Below are 20347 nucleotides of genomic sequence, written 5' to 3' on the forward strand. Positions count from 1 at the left end.
ATTTTGATACATTGTATGACACGCCCTACACTACAGCCAATCATTGAGCAGCCTCCCATCCCCTTCTCTGCTCCCATCCCCCTCTCCTTTACCAGGTCATATGCTGTATATTAAGGCCACATATAAGTATTAATGAACAAACAGCTATAGACAGTACTGAAGTCAGATATTAGTGGCTAATGTGCACATTCTGTGGAGGTCAACTAGATCTGTTAAAAGGTCTACAGCAACAACACATTTTATGTTTGTGTTAGAGAGCACATAACATGCCTATCTGAATTTAACTTAATCATTTGAAATCACATATTTCAATGTTAAGCTTTGATTTGTAACATATTAACTGTTTTTCAGTGCATAGTAGTCTACAAGAGTCTGTAGAACAGGTTCATATTAGTGGTACAGTTGAGTGAGAATTCCAGCCAGCAGTTGACATCCACCCACAACCACAAAGTCATATACACTGCTCAAAAAAATAAAGGGAACACTAAAATAACACATCCTAGATCTGAATGAATGAAATATTCTTAAATACCTTTTTCTTTACATAGTTAAATGTGATGACAACAAAATCACACAAAAATGGTCAATGGAAATCAAATTTATCAACCCATGGAGGTCTGGATTTGGAGTCACACTCAAAATTAAAGTGGAAAACCACAATACAGGCTGATCCAACTTTGATGTAATGTCCTTAAAACAAGTCAAAATGAAGCTCAGTAGTGTGTGTGGCCTCCACGTGCCTGTATGACCTTCCTACAACGCCTGGGCATGCTCCTGATGAGGTGGCGGATGGTCTCCTGAGGGATCTCCTCCCAGACCTGGACTAAAGCATCCGCCAACTCCTGGACAGTCTGTGGTGCAGTGTGGCGTTGGTGGATGGAGCGAGACATGATGTCCCAGATGTGCTCAATTGGATTCAGGTCTGGGGAACGGGCGGGCCAGTCCATAGCATCAATGCCTTCCTCTTGCAGGAACTGCTGACACACTCCAGCCACATGAGGTCTAGCATTGTCTTGCATTAGGAGGAACCCAGGGCCAACAGCACCAGCATATGTTCTCACAAGGGGTCTGAGGATCTCATCTCGGTACCTAATGGCAGTCAGGCTACCTCTGGCGAGCACATTGAGGGCTGTGCGGCCCCCCAAAGAAATGCCACCCCACACCATGACTGACCCACCGCCAAACCGGTCATGCTGGAGGATGTTGCAGGCAGCAGAACGTTCTCCACGGCGTCTCCAGACTCTGTCACGTCTGTCACATGTGCTCAGTGTGAACCTGCTTTCATCTGTGAAGAGCACTGGGCGCCAGTGGCAAATTTGCCAATCTTGGTGTTCTCTGGCAAATGCCAAACGTCCTGCACGGTGTTGGGCTCTAAGCACAACCCCCACCTGTGGACGTCGGGCCCTCATACCACCCTCATGGAGTCTGTTTCTGACCGTTTGAGCAGACACATGCACATTTGTGGCCTGCTGGAGGTCATTTTGCAGGGCTCTGGCAGTGCTCCTCCTACTCCTCCTTGCACAAAGGCGGAGGTAGCGGTCCTGCTGCTGGGTTGTTGCCCTCCTACGGCCTCCTCCACGTCTCCTGATGTACTGGCCTGTCTCCTGGTAGCGCCTCCATGCTCTGGACACTACGCTGACAGACACAGCAAACCTCCTTGCCACAGCTCGCATTGATGTGCCATCCTGGATGAGCTGCACTACCTGAGCCACTTGTGTGGGTTGTAGACTCCGTCTCATGCTACCACTAGAGTGAAAGCACCGCCAGCATTCAAAAGTGAACAAAACATCACCCAGGAAGCATAGGAACTGAGAAGTGGTCTGTGGTCACCACCAGCAGAACCACTCCTTTATTGGGGGTGTCTTGCTAATTGCCTATAATTTCCACATGTTGTCTATTCCATTTGCACAACAGCATGTGAAATTTATTGTCAATCAGTGTTGCTTCCTAAGTGGACAGTTTGATTTCACAGAAGTGTGATTGACTTGGAGTTACATTGTGTTGTTTAAGTGTTCCCTATATTTTTTTGAGCAGTGTATATTAAGGCCAAATATAAGTCTTAATGAAGAAACTGCTATAGACAATACTGAAGTAAGATATTAGTGGCTCATGTTAACATTGAGTGGAGGTCAACTGATCCTAGATCTGTGACTTTAAGTGCCTAAAGCCAACTCTAATATACAGTACCAGTCAAAAGTTTGGACACACAAACTCATTTAAGGGTTTTTCTTTATTTTTACTATTTTCTACATTGTAGAATAATAGTGAAAACATCAAAACTGAGAATAATACATATGGAATCATGTTGTAACCAAAAAAGTGTTAAACAACTCAAAATATATTTTATATTTGAGATTCTTTAAACCCTTTGCCTTGATGACAGCTTTGCACACTCTTGGCATTCTCTCACCCAGCTTCACCTGGAATGCTTTTCCAGCAGTCTTGAAGGAGTTCTCACATATGCTGAGTACTTGTTGGTTGCTTTTCCTTCACTCTACGGTCCAACTCATCCCAAACCATCTCAATTGGGTTGAGGTCGGCTGATTGTGGAGGCCAGGTCATCTGATGCAGCACTCCATCACTCTCCTTGGTCAAATAGCCCTTACACAGCCTGGAGGTGAGTTTTGGGTCATTGTCCTTTTGAAAAATAAATGATATCCCCACTAAGCGCAGACGGTGTATCGCTGCAGAATGCTGTGGTAGCCATGCTGGTTAAGTGTGCCTTGAATTCTAAATAAATCTCTGACAGTGTCACCAGCAAAGCACCACCACACCTCCTTCTCCATGCTTCACGGTGGGAACCACACATGCATAGATAATCCGTTTACCTGCTCTGCGTCTCACAAAGACACAGTTGGACCCAAACATTTCAAATTTGGACTCATCAGACCAAAGGACAGATTTCCACCGGTCTAATGTCCATTGCTAGAGTTTCTTGGGCCAAACAAGTCTCTTCTTATTTTTGGTGTCCTTTAGTAGTGGTTTCTTTGCAGCAATTCGGCCATGAAGGCCTGATTCACGCATTCTCCTCTGAACAGTTGATGTTACTTGAACTCTGGGAAGCATTTATTTGGGCTGCAATCTGAGGCTGGTAACTCTAATGAACTCATCCTCTGCAGCAGAGGTAACTCTGGTTCTTCCTTTCCTGTGGCGGTCCTCATGAGAGCCAGTTTAATTATAGCGCTTGATGGTTTTTGTGACTGCACTTGAAGAAACTTTTAAAAAGTTATTGACATTTTCCTCATTGACTGACCTTCATGTCTTTAAGTAATGATGGACTGTCGTTTGTCTTTGCTTACTTGCGCTGTTCTTGCCATAATAGGGACTTGGTATTTTACCAAATAGAGCTATCTTCTGTATACCACCCCTACCTTGTCACAACACAACTGATTGGCTCAAACGCATTAAGAAAGAAAGAAATTCCACAAATGTACTTTTAACAAGGCACACCTGTTAATTGAAATGCATTCCAGGTGACTACCTTATGAAGCTGTCAAGAGTGTGCGAAGAGAGTGCCAAGAGTGTGCGAAGCTGTCATCAAGGCAAAGGGTGTTTACTTAAAATAATGTCAAATCTCAAATATATTTTTATTTGTTTAACACTTTTTTGGTTACTATGTGATTCCATATGTGTTATTTCATAGTTTTGATGTCTACAATATTATTCTACAATGTAGAAAATAGTAAAAATATAGAATCCCTTGAATGAGTATGTGTGTCCAAACATTTGACTGGTACTGTATATATATTTTGCGGTTGGCTAAAGCCTCAAGTATGAAGGTAGGGTGGCCACGCCCATCTCGTTTATGAACTTTATGGGGCCTAAGGCCATTTCTAATATATAGATGCTGCTATTGGCTCAGTATTCAAGTATGATGTCGGGAGTGCCACGTTGTGCCACCCAGTTAAGTTACAAGTGTCCAGGGGCAAGGCTTCTTATATCAATGGTCTGATTAGCTCGAGACTCACATACGCATCTCCCCTCATTGCCATAGACATGTTTAAGCTATGACCCCCTAGACAAATCCCCTCAATAGCTTTGAAGACTAGAAATGTACGAATACCCTTAGTTAGATAGAATTTGTAAACGTTCCAAAAAGGGCCAAAAAAACCGGATAAAAATCTGTTTTTATAATATGTACCAGTTCATGAGGGTTGCCTAATCACACACATGACATTTTAGAAAGATGTGACCTTTTTAACCCTTTGAAACAGCCCCTATGACCCCAATTCAAGGCACTTCCGGTTGTCACAGGAAGCTGAAAATAAACACATATCCTCATTGGGGTAGGCTTTTACAGAATCCTGAGTTTCAAGTCTTTACGTTAAGAACTGACTGATTTACAGAGGGTTGAACTCAGTGTTTATACAAACTGCAGGTTGGGTATATCAAAACCACTTTTAGGGTAATTTAACCACTTCCAGTTGCTCTAGGAAGCTTAAACTCAACACAGGTAATCCTCATAGTGGCCTGATGGATTGTCATTGAAGACAGCTTGAGATGGCAATCATAACCCACATAGGCATCAGGTTGAATTTAGGGCAGCAGGCAATGTATTCCTATGGGGAGAGATGTCAATGTAAACTGTTAGAAGAAAACACCCTGTTTTCACTGTTAAGGGTTAATTCCACACTGTCAAGGTTAGGCTTGCACAGATCGGGAGGACCTTGGGAAGGTTCCTGTGATTGAATTGTGCTTCTAGCCTCAACGGTTCTGCCGCTGTCACCCAAAAGCACCTCACATTTAGGTCAGGCTTCGTTTTGGGCCTTGTGCTAAGACCTTTCTGGATGTCAATATCGTTCCCCAAAAACGTCAGAGACAGCTGCTCTTCACATATGTGGCTCTGTATATGGCCCCCAACCATAATCTGGAAATATATTAAATTCAGACTATACATGGATACATAGCACTACCTAGGTGGAACTTGTAAGTCCTCCAAAAAGAGCCAAAAAAACCGGATAAAAATCTGTTTTTATAATATGTACCGGTTCATGAGGGTTGCCTAATCACACACATGACATTTTAGAAAGATGTGACCTTTTTAACCCTTTGAAACAGCCCCTATGACCCCAATTCAAGGCACTTCCGGTTGTCACAGGAAGCTGAAAATAAACACATATCCTCATTGGGGTAGGCTTTTACAGAATCCTGAGTTTCAAGTCTTTACGTTAAGAACTGACTGATTTACAGAGGGTTGAACTCAGTGTTTATACAAACTGCAGGTTGGGTATATCAAAACCACTTTTAGGGTAATTTAACCACTTCCGGTTGCTCTAGGAAGCTTAAACTCAACACAGGTAATCCTCATAGTGGCCTGATGGATTGTCATTGAAGACAGCTTGAGATGGCAATCATAACCCACATAGGCATCAGGTTGAATTTAGGGCAGCAGGCAATGTATTCCTATGGGGAGAGATGTCAATGTAAACTGTTAGAAGAAAACACCCTGTTTTCACTGTTAAGGGTTAATTCCACACTGTCAAGGTTAGGCTTGCACAGATCGGGAGGACCTTGGGAAGGTTCCTGTGATTGAATTGTGCTTCTAGCCTCAACGGTTCTGCCGCTGTCACCCAAAAGCACCTCACATTTAGGTCAGGCTTCGTTTTGGGCCTTGTGCTAAGACCTTTCTGGATGTCAATATCGTTCCCCAAAAACGTCAGAGACAGCTGCTCTTCACATATGTGGCTCTGTATATGGCCCCCAACCATAATCTGGAAATATATTAAATTCAGACTATACATGGATACATAGCACTACCTAGGTGGAACTTGTAAGTCCTCCAAAAAGAGCCAAAAAAAACGGATAAAAATCTGTTTTTATAATATGTACCGGTTCATGAGGGTTGCCTAATCACACACATGACATTTTAGAAAGATGTGACCTTTTTAACCCTTTGAAACAGCCCCTATGACCCCAATTCAAGGCACTTCCGGTTGTCACAGGAAGCTGAAAATAAACACATATCCTCATTGGGGTAGGCTTTTACAGAATCCTGAGTTTCAAGTCTTTACGTTAAGAACTGACTGATTTACAGAGGGTTGAACTCAGTGTTTATACAAACTGCAGGTTGGGTATATCAAAACCACTTTTAGGGTAATTTAACCACTTCCGGTTGCTCTAGGAAGCTTAAACTCAACACAGGTAATCCTCATAGTGGCCTGATGGATTGTCATTGAAGACAGCTTGAGATGGCAATCATAACCCACATAGGCATCAGGTTGAATTTAGGGCAGCAGGCAATGTATTCCTATGGGGAGAGATGTCAATGTAAACTGTTAGAAGAAAACACCCTGTTTTCACTGTTAAGGGTTAATTCCACACTGTCAAGGTTAGGCTTGCACAGATCGGGAGGACCTTGGGAAGGTTCCTGTGATTGAATTGTGCTTCTAGCCTCAACGGTTCTGCCGCTGTCACCCAAAAGCACCTCACATTTAGGTCAGGCTTCGTTTTGGGCCTTGTGCTAAGACCTTTCTGGATGTCAATATCGTTCCCCAAAAACGTCAGAGACAGCTGCTCTTCACATATGTGGCTCTGTATATGGCCCCCAACCATAATCTGGAAATATATTAAATTCAGACTATACATGGATACATAGCACTACCTAGGTGGAACTTGTAAGTCCTCCAAAAAGAGCCAAAAAAAACGGATAAAAATCTGTTTTTATAATATGTACCGGTTCATGAGGGTTGCCTAATCACACACATGACATTTTAGAAAGATGTGACCTTTTTAACCCTTTGAAACAGCCCCTATGACCCCAATTCAAGGCACTTCCGGTTGTCACAGGAAGCTGAAAATAAACACATATCCTCATTGGGGTAGGCTTTTACAGAATCCTGAGTTTCAAGTCTTTACGTTAAGAACTGACTGATTTACAGAGGGTTGAACTCAGTGTTTATACAAACTGCAGGTTGGGTATATCAAAACCACTTTTAGGGTAATTTAACCACTTCCGGTTGCTCTAGGAAGCTTAAACTCAACACAGGTAATCCTCATAGTGGCCTGATGGATTGTCATTGAAGACAGCTTGAGATGGCAATCATAACCCACATAGGCATCAGGTTGAATTTAGGGCAGCAGGCAATGTATTCCTATGGGGAGAGATGTCAATGTAAACTGTTAGAAGAAAACACCCTGTTTTCACTGTTAAGGGTTAATTCCACACTGTCAAGGTTAGGCTTGCACAGATCGGGAGGACCTTGGGAAGGTTCCTGTGATTGAATTGTGCTTCTAGCCTCAACGGTTCTGCCGCTGTCACCCAAAAGCACCTCACATTTAGGTCAGGCTTCGTTTTGGGCCTTGTGCTAAGACCTTTCTGGATGTCAATATCGTTCCCCAAAAACGTCAGAGACAGCTGCTCTTCACATATGTGGCTCTGTATATGGCCCCCAACCATAATCTGGAAATATATTAAATTCAGACTATACATGGATACATAGCACTACCTAGGTGGAACTTGTAAGTCCTCCAAAAAGAGCCAAAAAAAACGGATAAAAATCTGTTTTTATAATATGTACCGGTTCATGAGGGTTGCCTAATCACACACATGACATTTTAGAAAGATGTGACCTTTTTAACCCTTTGAAACAGCCCCTATGACCCCAATTCAAGGCACTTCCGGTTGTCACAGGAAGCTGAAAATAAACACATATCCTCATTGGGGTAGGCTTTTACAGAATCCTGAGTTTCAAGTCTTTACGTTAAGAACTGACTGATTTACAGCATTCGCCACAATAACATCTGCTAACCATGTGTCTTTATATACGGTATGTTATACCATATATGGCATCTTGCCTATGCCGCTCGGTCATTACTCATCCATATATTTATATGTATATATTCTATTCCATCCCTTTACTTGATTTGTGTGTATTAGGTAGTTGTTCTGGAACGGTTGGTGTTGAATTGCTAGATTACTTGTTAGATATTACTACAATGTGTCCTAAAATGGTTACAAATACAAGACTGTGTGTGTGTGTGTGTGTGACAAGAACATTTGATTTGATTTGTTTTGATACGCTGCAGTATGGTATGTTACCACCAGGTGGCTTACAAAAATACCCCCTTCTTAGGACCCTGACAGTTTTGTGTGATTTTCAAACCAGGCATATTAGCATGCTATTTGCAGGCTATTCCAATGGTTTCCCTAGTTGAGACCATGGTTTTGGACCTAACTTGGTCAAAGGTCCTAATATGGAAGGTGTTTATATAAGTTGAGGTCCTAATACGATCTCAAAAACGAGAACACACACACACACACACACACACACACACACACACACACACACACACACACACACACACACACACACACACACACACACACACACACAAATAGGTAGTGAAAATATGTATTATATATATATATATATATATATTTTTTATTTTTATTTTAATTATTATTATTTTTTATTTTTTATTGGTGGCATCATTATTTCCATAGGATCTCTCAAAAAAAGTTTTTCACAGAACATTTCAACTCACCAGCGGCATAAGAAAGAATGGAGAAGGTCCTGATGCAGAGGTAGAGAGAGATGAGAGAGGGAAGGGAGGAAGTGCCAGTGAAGGCATGAGAAGGTTGACCTAGGAAAGATGTTACTGTTGGTGGGGAGGAGGAAGGAGAGAGGGTGGGACATAGGGACACAACCTGTACAGATGTTCAGACTGACATCAAAGTACTGAAGCAGCTCTGAAGTCGTCTCTGAGGAGGAGCAACTGACAGGGAGCCAGAGGTAGGCTGCAGTGGCTACAGAGTGTAGTTAATACACCTAATCAGAAAGCCACTTGTTTTATTGGGGTAAAGGCAAAACGAGATTAGGATAAGGTTCGTCACCAATTCTCTTTGCTGGTCACTATTATATTATATAGTTGGTTTGTCAATGTTAATCAATTTAGGAGGCTACTGCGCAGATTCACCATATTGCTATCCTGTCACTTCGACCTGAATTAAATGAAGGGATTCCTTTATCTGGCCTGGGTTACACCGGTTGAAGGAGTTTAAACCGGTTGAATGTGATTGCATTCGTTTTGTAAGCGGGCTGCCTCCCGGTGTGAGCCAGGTGCCACGCTCTGGCCGACCGCGAAGTCGGCACAAAACAAAAGTGGTGTGATGAGGATTCTGTGTTTTCCCATAAACGCTTTATCTGCCGTCCCAGTGAAAAATAGATTGAAATTTCTAACATTTATTTTATGGAAAATAGATGTTGTATGTGTCTGGACGATGCACAATGCTCCCTTGTTGATATCATGACCGAGCAGCGCAAACACAGATTACTGTTTGAGTTGAGGAGAGCGCTCCTCGCTCCCCGCTTTCGACCGGATAAACCCGGCACAGAGTAATAAAACTCCCTCAATAACCACCACCTGCGTTGTGCGCGATGTGCGCATGCGTAGTCCTACAGCCCCGACGTTGGCGTCAGTCAGCACTAAAATGCTATCCGGTTAGATTTCCCCGTCAACGGGTTGTGCCAAAACTGTGCTCTCTGCGCCTTGCTTCCTCTCCACAGCACGAACACGGACGAAAAGAACACCATGTTATCCAGATTTAAAGACGCTACATTTCAGCAGTGAAAAGAGGAGGGAGAGACGGAGGAGAGTGAACGAACAACATAGGCTAGAAAGGGACTCGGAGAAGAGAGAATCCCACCGACCATCTGCGTGAGGCGAGAGAGAGGAGGAGGAGGCCAAAGGGAGAGCAGCAGCAGACTGCGCTTTGGAATAACCTACGGTTTCCTTTGATTTGAGAGGAGAATTTTGAATTGTATTTATTATTCTGCGAGACGTTTTACTAAATTCCCACAAAATGTCATCTTCTGGCAAAGACAACAGCGCACACTATATGAACTATGTGGGACCTTATCGTTTGGAAAAGACCCTCGGCAAAGGACAGACAGGTTAGTCCTTGTCTCTTGTCTAGCCGTGGATGATGTGTAGCCTATCGCTCCCGGTTGCTGGCTGTCAATGAAAGCACTGGTTGTCTTTTATGGGTTATGCTCACATGGGCTAGAACATATAGGCTACTCTGTAGGTTATTGTGGATTGGATGGATTTGTTTTAGGTTGCATCACAGACGTGCGGGCTGGTTGCTTCTAGTTCCCACTGATTGCTTTTGACTCATTGCATCAATCGGGGTTGAGAGCTTTCAGTCAGTGGGACTGTGCATTTGAACGTCTGTTGTGGATTATCCTAAAATGCAACTTTCTAATAAAAGGGAATACACTGGTCCGCCCTGTAGCCCAGTCAGCTGGCTACGGTAAGGCTACATGTAGTTCACACGGGTTACGTGTGATTATTGAAATGTAATAATAATGTCCCTTTAATCCTCATTGCCAGACAACGGGTAGATGGTATCCCAATGCTGCATGTTGTGGGTCTGTTGCCTTGTAGCGTGTCGCTGTCTTCCAACATGCACACATTTTTTGTCGGTTACAATGCTGCTTTGGGGAAGTCTGCGTTGATCTTTGCAAAATAAGACAGGGCAAGCGACTGCACTACACAAGCCTGCTTCTCTGTCAGTCCCTGCATGACAAGCACTAGCGCAATTGCTGCTGCAATTTCGATTTTTAATCCCAAACTACACGCATGTGGTGAATTTTGTTTTTATAAACGAAAGATTGACGTAGTCTAGTGATTTTCCTGATACTCTGTTTGTATCCGGCTAAAGCAGTTTTCAATAAAATAAATAGACTATGTGGGAGGCACAGCATCCCCAAAACGACTAGGCAATGATGTGGGTACCACTGTCATGTGGGTACCACTGTCATAGGCTATAGGCTACTTTTTTGAATGATCAAAAGAGACAGAGCCTATAGGCTATAGGCTACAAAGTGCATGCTCAGAGAAGCACAAAGCAAAGTTATAATTCTAAAATGGCTGCTGGGATGGTGTAAATAAAACAAGGCAGCATTACACACTGCAATGGATATTCTAACCTTGAGCTCATGCTGATCAAAACCATTTGTTTGTGCTGTCTAACCAATGCTGGCTGTGCTGTTTTAAGCCTACAGTGGCAGTTCAGGAGGAGAGTCAAATAATTATTTTCGAAAATAATTTAGGATTAGGTCTAGCCCCAAAACATTAATTATCTTGCGTGCGGACTAGTTTATAGCCTATGTACTGTTTAATTTGAGAAGGAGAGGTGGAAGATGAGCAAGAGGACGGGAGGTCGACTTTGATAGCTTGCTACTGCTATAATTGATTTGAATAAAAACAATATGTTTGTTGACCATGTTGCATTTATCAGAGTTATTGACCTCACAATAAGCCAGATTCGAGTCACTTACATTGTGGTGCTGAAACCTGAAGCAGCAGTCACGGCAAAGTCAATTGGAAATGGACAGCTCAGGGTGCTGAAAGTAGGCACATTTGAGTAGGCATAATACATTTGAATTAGACTACTAACAACAAGAGGGCTTTGTGTTTGAGCCTATTTCTTCCTATTCAAGAAATAAGAGGTAGGCCTTCCTGTTTCACAGACGAAATTACGCTGTAGGCTGCTATATACAGTACCAGTCAAAAGTTTGGACACACCTACTCATTCAAGGGTTTTTCTTTATTTTGACTATTTTCTACATTGTAAAATAATAGTGAAGACATCAAAATAGGAAATGACAGATATGGAATCATGTCGTAACCAAAAAAGTGTTAAACAAATCAAAATTTATTTTATATTTAAGATTCTTGAAAGTAAGCCAGATTACTGAATTGATGACAGCTTTGCACACTCTTGGCATTCTCTCAACCAGCTTCATGCGGTAGTCAACTGGAATGCATTTTAATTAACACGTGTGCCTTGTTAAAAGTTCATTTGTGGAATTTCTTTCCTTCTTAATGCGTTTGAGCTAATCAGTTGTGTTGTAACAAGGTACGGGTGGTATACAGAAGATAGCCCTATTTGGTAAAAGACCAAGTCCATATTATGGCAAGAACAGCTCAAATAAGCAAAGAGAAACGACAGTCCATCATTACTTTAAGACATGAAGGTCAGTCAATCTGGAAAATTTCAATAACTTTGAATGTTTCTTCAAGTGCAGTCGCAAAAACCATCAAGCGCTATGATGAAACTGGCTCTCATGAGGATCGCCACTGGAAAGGAAGACCCAGAGTTACTGCACTTGAATTGCTGCAAATAAATCACTACTAAAGGACACCAATAAGAAGAAGAGACTTGCTTGGGCCAAGAAACACGAGTAATGGACATTAGACCGGTGGAAATCTGTCCTTTGGTCTGATGAGTCCAAATGTGAGATTTTAGGTTCCAACTGCTGTGTCTTTCTGAGACGTGGAGTAGGTGAACGGATGATCTCTGCAAGTGTGGTTCCCACCGTGAAGCTTGGAGGAGGAGGTGTGATGGTGTGGGGGTGCTTTGCTGGTGACATGGTCTATGATTTATTTAGGATTCAAGGCAGACTTAACCAGCATGGCTACCACAGCATTCTGCAGTGATACGCCATCCCATCTGGTTTGCGCTTAGTGGGACTATCATTTATTTTTCAACAGGACAATGACCCAACACACCTCCAGGCTGTGTAAGGGCTATTGACCAAGAAGGAGCGTGATGGAGTGTTGCATCAGATGACCTGGCCTCCACAATCACCCGACCTCAACCCAAATGAGATGGTTTGGGATGAGTTGGACTGCAGAGTGAAGGAAAAGCAGTGCTCAGCATATGTGGGAACTCCTTCAAGGCTGTTGGAAAAGTAGTCCAGGTGAAGCTGGTTGAGAGAATGCCAGGAGTGTGCAAAGCTGTCATCAAGGCAAAGGGTGGCTACTTTGAAGAATCTCAAATCTACACTTTTTTGGTTACTGCATGATTCCACGTGTTTTATTTCCTAGTTTTGATGTCAGTATGATTCTACAATGTAGAAAATAGTAAAAATAAAGAAAAACCCTTGAATGAGTAGGTGTGTCCACATTTTGAATGGTACTGTAAATAGATTTGGCGGTAAATCCCTCCACCCACCATGCACTCTTTAAATAGCTTACCTCAGTGTCAGTGACGGGCTGTTAAGTTAAAACCAGGACTCGAATTGAGGGGGTATGAGACATAGGCCTACCTAGGGATGAAACTGTTACCGGTTTCACGATAAACCACGGTAAAATTACCAGCAATTAGTATTACTGTTTCAAATATTAATTATCATTAAAAACCGTGTTTGATTACCACGGTTTGAAAAACTCCCGGTAAATGCTGTCCAGCATCAACCAAAGTTAGCAAAAGTCTGACGCAGGCGCATCATGCAACATGGGTTTTGTTTTGTGAGATCTTTCAGCCTTTTTGGGTTTTACAAGAGTGCCGAGGGAAACATAATCGAAGATGGTCACCCTGTCTGCAGAACATGCAACAAAAATTGCTGCGAAAGGGGGCAACACTTCAAATCTCTCGAGTCATCTTCGTGACCACCACTTCATAGCGAATGCAAGGTACGTTAACTTTTAGCTCAATGATTGATGTGGGGACTTCGGACTGGGGGAAAATGTCATGGTTTGTCTGTCTAACTTGCTAATAGCTCGTCAATAATGTAACCTGAAGCTTTCAGTGTCTCTTGTAAAAACTACACGTTATTCTGCTGCTGTATGCGTCGTGTGTCTGCAGACTCTATTCGCTCATTGCACACGATAACACGTTATGTAGTTTAGTCACCCAACCAACATATTTTGTTCATTTAAAATCCGGCAGACGTCGACTTTGTTGTAAAAGTGTTCCAACAGGAGAAACACTATAGACTCCTATGTACAAGACTCCAGTATTTATGTCAATTGTTGGGCTCATTGCAATTACTATCACTGTCTTCTTAAGACTCATTTGTATTTATGTAAATTGTGCATGGGGTCATTGCATATACTCAAATGCAACACAGAAGATAGACTGTGTGTGTGCGTGTGTGTAAGTGAATAATAATAATAATAATTATAATGTAACAACACCAATAATAATAATAATACATTAATAATGTTATTCACTTGTTTACAGAGTGGGCGTGCAGCAGGCAAACCCAGTGATGCTACCGGTCCCTCCTCAACTTCAGTTGTGACACAGACACTCGATCAAGCATTTAAAAGGCAGGCTGCTTATGCACCCACATCAAAAAAATGCTCAAGACCTCACTGCAGCCCTTTCATATTACATTGCAAAGGACATGATGCCATTTCAAATTGTTGAGAGGCCTGGCTTTCTGAGGCTGATGGAGGTTCCCGTGCCTCACTACAAAGTGAGTGCTGCTAATTGTATTTGTTGTTTGTTTATTTGATTTGATTACTTAAGGTTGTGTTCATTAAAACCTGCACAAGGGACATTTTTACCTCTCATGGCCACATGGTGCCATCTTTAATGTTCATGTTATTATTTGAATGTTTATGCACACAAAAAGTGCATTGTGCTGCTAATTGTATTTGTTGTTTGTTGGATTTCAATATAAAACTTGGTGAAATGATTTCAGTGTGTGTATCAGTACTTTTTCAACATTTCCAGCACATTTTAAACAACACAGCGATAATACTGATAACCGTGATCATTTTGGTCACTATACATAATCGTGATATGAATTTTTTGTACAGTTTCGTCTCTAGGCATACCTGTTATTAAAGTAAATGATGAAAAGCACAGGCCTACCCATTGTTAGCTTAAGATTTTGAAGAAAATAAAACATCTGGTTATATAAGGTGATCTGTAACAGTGCTTTTGTTCCACAATGCTTTATGCTAGAAACAAGCTGTAAAATACCCTGGAAAGACATGACTCTGATGCATATGAGGATAACATGGTTTCATTTCTTTGACATTCAGAGGCTGAGCTACAACTTTCTACAGCCGAGGAGACAAAAAATGGTGTAATTCTGTCACTATCAATTGATCAAGCTTTTCACTTCTTGTACAATAGAAGATGTTTAAACCCAGACAGCTTTAAAGGAAACACTTGGGACCTCATCTCGTTGGGTTAAACCACGGAAGAAGGGTAGCCAGTATTTAAAGCTTACATTTTTTCTGCATCAGTAGGCCTACTGTCTGGGGTGGAAAAGTAGGCCTATCTTTTGAAAGTGCCATGCTCAGATTCCTAATGATATCTCAGATTCATTGCAAACAAGACATACTGATTTGGCATTGGAGAAATATGATACGATGAACACATAGCCTATCTCTCTGTCCATTCTTAGCCTGTAATTTTGGTAATTTGTGTGGTATAAAAAAAATTCTGCTAATATGTAAAAATTATGTAGAATTGCATGAAATTATTATAAAAGACCCCCCAAAAATTCTGATCAGCAAATATGATGATAGATTCATGCAATGATTTTACTGTAAAGTAAATCTTTCCACCCCTACTCTTGTCCACGGTGGTCTGTGAACCCACAACCTTCTGGCCTGCAACCCAGTGCACAATCGAAATTCCTGCGTTGCCATGTAATGCTTATAGGACGAAGAACAGTTTCTAAAACGGCATATCTAAGGCTCTGGTCTATTCAAGTAGTGAGGGTAAACGGTTGTCATGTTCTCTGCTATCCACTTTTAGTTATTATTTTGGATATAGAGGATGGTCACTTTTTTGTCAAGCATTCAGGGAGTGTTTAGGTCAAATATACACTACCGTTCAAAAGTTTGGGGTCACTTAGAAATGTCCTTGTTTTGGAAAGAATAGCACATTTTTGGTCCATTAAAATAACATCAAATTGATCAGAAACACAGTGTACACATTGTTAATGTTGTAAATGACTATTGTAGCTGGGAACAGCTGATTTTTTATGGAATATCTACATAGGCGTACAGAGGCCCATTATCAGCAGCTATCACTCCTTTGTTCCAATGGCACGTTGTGTTAGCTAATCCAAGTTTATCATTTAAAAGGCCAATTGATCATTAGAAAACCATTTCGCAATTATGTGAAATGGAAGCATTTCACTGTTGTATTCGGCGCATGTGACAAAAAACTTGATTTGATTTGACCTTTGAACGGTGTATTTTGCTGAGAAGTCCGATTTTCTCCATTTAATCCTTATTAATAACGTTCACTCCCTAATTATTCCCAATTTTGTCTCGGCTGCTTAACATTGCAAAAGGTTTTTACACGGACTTCTGGTTGTCCTTCATATGCGTCCTTTGCAATAGGAGTCCTGTCACGTTCTGTTAATTCAGTAACTAGTTCAAATCTACGTCAACCACTTCCAGGGCTGTATAGAGGTGAGGGTGACATGGCCTGTCTGTGTTGAACTGCGTTCATCAATATAGAACTCACACATTAGGGCGTACATTCATACAGTAGCCTCCTATAACACACACACACACTGTAATTCTCACTCCAAAGTCCCTGCTGTTTACAGTACTATGGACGAGAGAGAGAGAGGGGCACAGTCCTATATTACCATGCAAGTTAGTGAGGTCACACAGCAGTTGGAACCCGTACTCTGGTCTCATTACCATATTTATGTGAAGGCTTTACATTGATATGCAATGGGTTACATAGTAAGTAGAGAACTATGCTAATGACTTACTGTGTAACCCTACTAGTCATTTTCCACATTACTGGAGGGGACAAAAACAACTCCGGGAACTTAGTTCAAATTCCCTGGAATCATTGGCTTGTATTAGCATTGGCTCTTGCACTGCATTGCATTTGATTGGTCACGGAGAGCTGCTAGTGGCATTACATCATTCCATTCCCATATGAACGCATCCATTCGGGTCACCTTCTGTACCTGTGTCCTTGTATACCATAGGTTCTCATAGGTGCTCAGGGTGCCAGGTAGCCTAGCGTTTAGAGCGTTGGGCCAGCACCTCCACCCCCTCTCATCTAGTCCTCTTTCCCCACCACAATGCTCTCTAGCCTGGGTAAGCGTTTAGAGTGTTGGGCCAGCACCTCCACCCCCTCTCATCTAGTCCTCTTTCCCCACCACAATGCTCTCTAGCCTGGGTAAGCGACGTCCCAGCTTCCCTTAGCAGTCCAACATCAGTCCAACATCTAAAATCTCCGCTAGCAACCCTACCCCTCTCTGCCATCCTGTTCTTCCCACCACCTTGTCCTTTGGGTAAAAGGCATGCCACGTGTGTGGAGCTTGTGTCGTCTGTTCGACCCTGTCCCCTCCAGGGCTCCAGTGTCCAGTCCAACTATGACTCCGCGTCCTGAAGTGAATCTAAAGTGGAGCCGGGCCGCAAGCAGGAACGCTGCTGAATGACTCTCTGTGTATGCGCGTGTGTGTGCACGTGCGTGTGTGTGTGACTGTGCGCACGTCTTCACACGAGACGTGACAGAAAGAGAGAGCGCGTGTGTGTATACTTAGACCATTGACAATGTGTGTTATTATTTCTGGCTGTCCTTCGTATGCATCCTTTGCACTTGGAGACCTGTTTCTTATTTCTTATTTTGTGTGTGTGTGCGTGTGCGCGCGCGCGCGTGTTGTGCCGGCTCTAGCGCGACTGTGAGGCTGACTGAGGTTGTTGATGGCTGCTATTACGAATAGACTTCCCTGTGCTGCGTCTGCAGGGAGAGAACAGAGAAGCCCGTATGTCGTCCCACTCCCACACCAGGAGTTTAGGCAGGGGGAGAGACGTGTGTTTGTGCGTGTGTGTGTGTGTGTGTGTGTGTGTGCGTGCGCGCGTATCACACACAGAGCTTATGTGGAACCCCCAAGGGGGCCAGGATTTAAACAGGAAGCCTTCTAGCCTAATTCAATTTTCTACCTCAAATGAGAAACCCAGCACCTCTCCTACCCTCCTATAAGATTACAATGATTGATATTGAGATCATCTAGGGGCCTGTATCATTGTTCAACATGCACACAATGGTTCCTTGAAAGTAAGGACTGAAGCCATGGTTGCAATGCTTTCAAATGTGAATCGATGGTAAACGATACATTCTTTGTTTATTGTGGTGCTCCTAAATTAGTGTTTCGGCAACATTGAATGGTTCAAATGAATGGCAGGTTTTGGAATGGGATTGCTAGGTGATTTTTCTACAGGGGCCAAACTGGAGGCGTTTTGCCAAGAAGAGCTGTCTTGCTGGGCAGACTCAGAACAATTAGTCTGTGTGTTTTCATCTGTAAGAGTTGGAGCCCCTTTTAACGCAGGCTTTCCAGCCTCATATTTGGTCCTCATTTGCTAAGTGTCCAGCTGTGTGTGTGTGTGTGTGTGTGTGTGTGTGTGTGTGTGTGTGTGTGTGTGTGTGTGTGTGTGTGTGTGTGTGTGTGTGTGTGTGTGTGTGTGTGTGTGTGTGTGTGTGTGTGTGTGTGTGTGTGTGTGTGTGTGCGTGCGTGCGTGCGTGTGTGTGTGTCGGGCAGCAGCAGTGGGGATGGTTGTCATGGTTTCATCTCTCCTCTGACAATGGTCATGCTTTCCATCCTGGAGATCACAGCAAGACTGCAGCCGTCTAGCTTTTTATATCCCTCTCTCCTCCCCTCGCCTTCTCTCCCACTCGCCCTTAGCCCCTCTCTCTTTCCTTTGCTCGCCATTGCTCCCCTCTCCCCCACTCTATCACTATCACGTCTCTCTCTTCATCTCTTCTCTCACTCTCCTGTAGCCTCTCTCTCCTTTCTCATCTCTTCCACACTCTAACACTACCCCCCTCTCCCTTCTCGCCATGGCCTACTTCCATACTCCCCTCCCCTCTTTCCTCTCTAGCCTCTACAGTGTTTCCCTCAGAAGCTAAGTGATCGCTGGTGGATGTATTGACCATCTCCAGTTGTGTTGTGGGAAGTAACAATGAAGCATTGGCTTCTCCTGTATATAAGGGCTTCATGTGGATCTGTGGATCACTCTGTGCTCATAAGACAGACTGTAAATTACCCATGGATGCGCCTATAGATTGAAGGGTCCCAGAGGAGGAGAGGGAGGGGGAGAGAGGGGATGCTTTGCCCAGACGGAGGCGTTTGGGTTGCCTGAGATACAGCTTCATTATCAACTGGCTGCAGAGGTGTGTGCCGTCCCCTGCTCTCGGTGTGTGTGTGTGTGTGTGTGTGTGTGTGTGTGTGTGTGTGTGTGTGTGTGTGTGTGTGTGTGTGTGTGTGTGTGTGTGTGTGTGTGTGTGTGTGTGTGTGTGTGTGTGTGTGTGTGTGTGTGTGTGTGTGTGTGTGTGTGTGCATTACGAAAGGGACTGCATCTCTGAATCTTATTTATTTCTACCAGTGTACTGTGTGGGAAAATTATACCAAAAACGTTGACACAATTTAATTGGTTGAAATTGTGAGCCCTCTTTTTGTACTGTGGGGTTGGGTCAGTTTTATGCGATAATATTGCAATGATTTGACTGTTTTATGTGGAAATGGTGCGGTGATTGGTCAAACATGAAACATGCAAGCCCTTGCATAATATGCAGGGAATTGTTGATTTTGCAAAAAAATCTGCAATCGCGGAATCCTGGAGGGACTGCCTTTTGGCAAAGACAGGGTTAATAATATAAATGATTGGTATTGTACTTCTTTTTCAGTCAAGTGGGCTGGTTTCCACGGTAACCTGGGGAATGCTCTCCCTCTCCTTGATGGTTGGCTAGATGGTTGAATATGCTGTATATGTGCCATAGGTTTCTCTCTCTCTCTCTCTCTCTCTCTCTCTCTCTCTCTCTCTCTCTCTCTCTCTCTCTCTCTCTCTCTCTCTCTCTCCATCTCTCTCTTTCTCTCTGCGGCCCCTGCCTTTTTCTCGACTCTGCCCGAGGGGCTTGCCTGAGCTATGTGACCCTAATTTGGCCCACTGCAGTAAAAGGTTACACACACACACCTCTCAGATTGGCAGGCAGGGTAAGTCCTATTTCTGAATTCCAGTTTTTTTCAATGGATCATTCATTTTGGTGCAGGCTGATAACTAGATCTCACCAACCCAAGGAGATAATTCCCCTTTCTCGGCCATATTATCTTCTTCCTACTGTCCTTTTCTATAAAACAGATTCAAACGTAAGACCCCACCATCCTCTGCTATCTTTAACCTTTGGCTTCAAGAGGAGGGAGGCTGAGAGAGAGGGGAAAGATAAGAGGGAGTGAGGGAAAGAGAGAGTGCGATGGGAAATCATGTGCTCTTCCGTACCCTGAAAGGACTGATCATGAGCATTGACTCTTGAGGGCATGAGGGTGGAGAGAGAACATGAGCGTGTGTAGAACCTCTGTTAGTGGGACCAGGAGTTGGAACGTGGAACAGGACAACATCAAACTGTCTCTTTTAATCTCGTGCATTTCCTCTATATGTTGTGAAATACAGTGTTCACATTAGGACATCCTTTAGTCTCATCAGGACATGTCAGTCTCATCAGGACATGTCAGTCTCATCAGGACATGTCAGTCTCCGGTAGCAGTGGGGTCTCTGTGGTGAGGCTTTATGTGGTTTAAGAGCCTTCATGAGAATTACAGGGACAAATATTTACCTTGCAATGTAC

General features: G+C 43.1%; 1 protein-coding gene across 1 annotated transcript in view; it reads left to right on the top strand.

Annotated features, from left to right (window-relative positions):
- Positions 1 to 9802: 9802 nt before the first annotated feature.
- The window catches only part of LOC120045214 (serine/threonine-protein kinase BRSK2), a 163706-nt gene continuing 153161 nt past the window's right edge, over positions 9803 to 20347 (top strand). The window contains exon 1 of the mRNA XM_038990177.1: positions 9803 to 9893. Coding sequence (XP_038846105.1) covers positions 9803 to 9893 — 91 coding nt within the window. The remainder of the gene's footprint in view (positions 9894 to 20347) is intronic.

Source organism: Salvelinus namaycush, chromosome 1 (assembly GCF_016432855.1).
Source record: "Salvelinus namaycush isolate Seneca chromosome 1, SaNama_1.0, whole genome shotgun sequence".
NCBI lineage: Eukaryota > Metazoa > Chordata > Actinopteri > Salmoniformes > Salmonidae > Salvelinus > Salvelinus namaycush.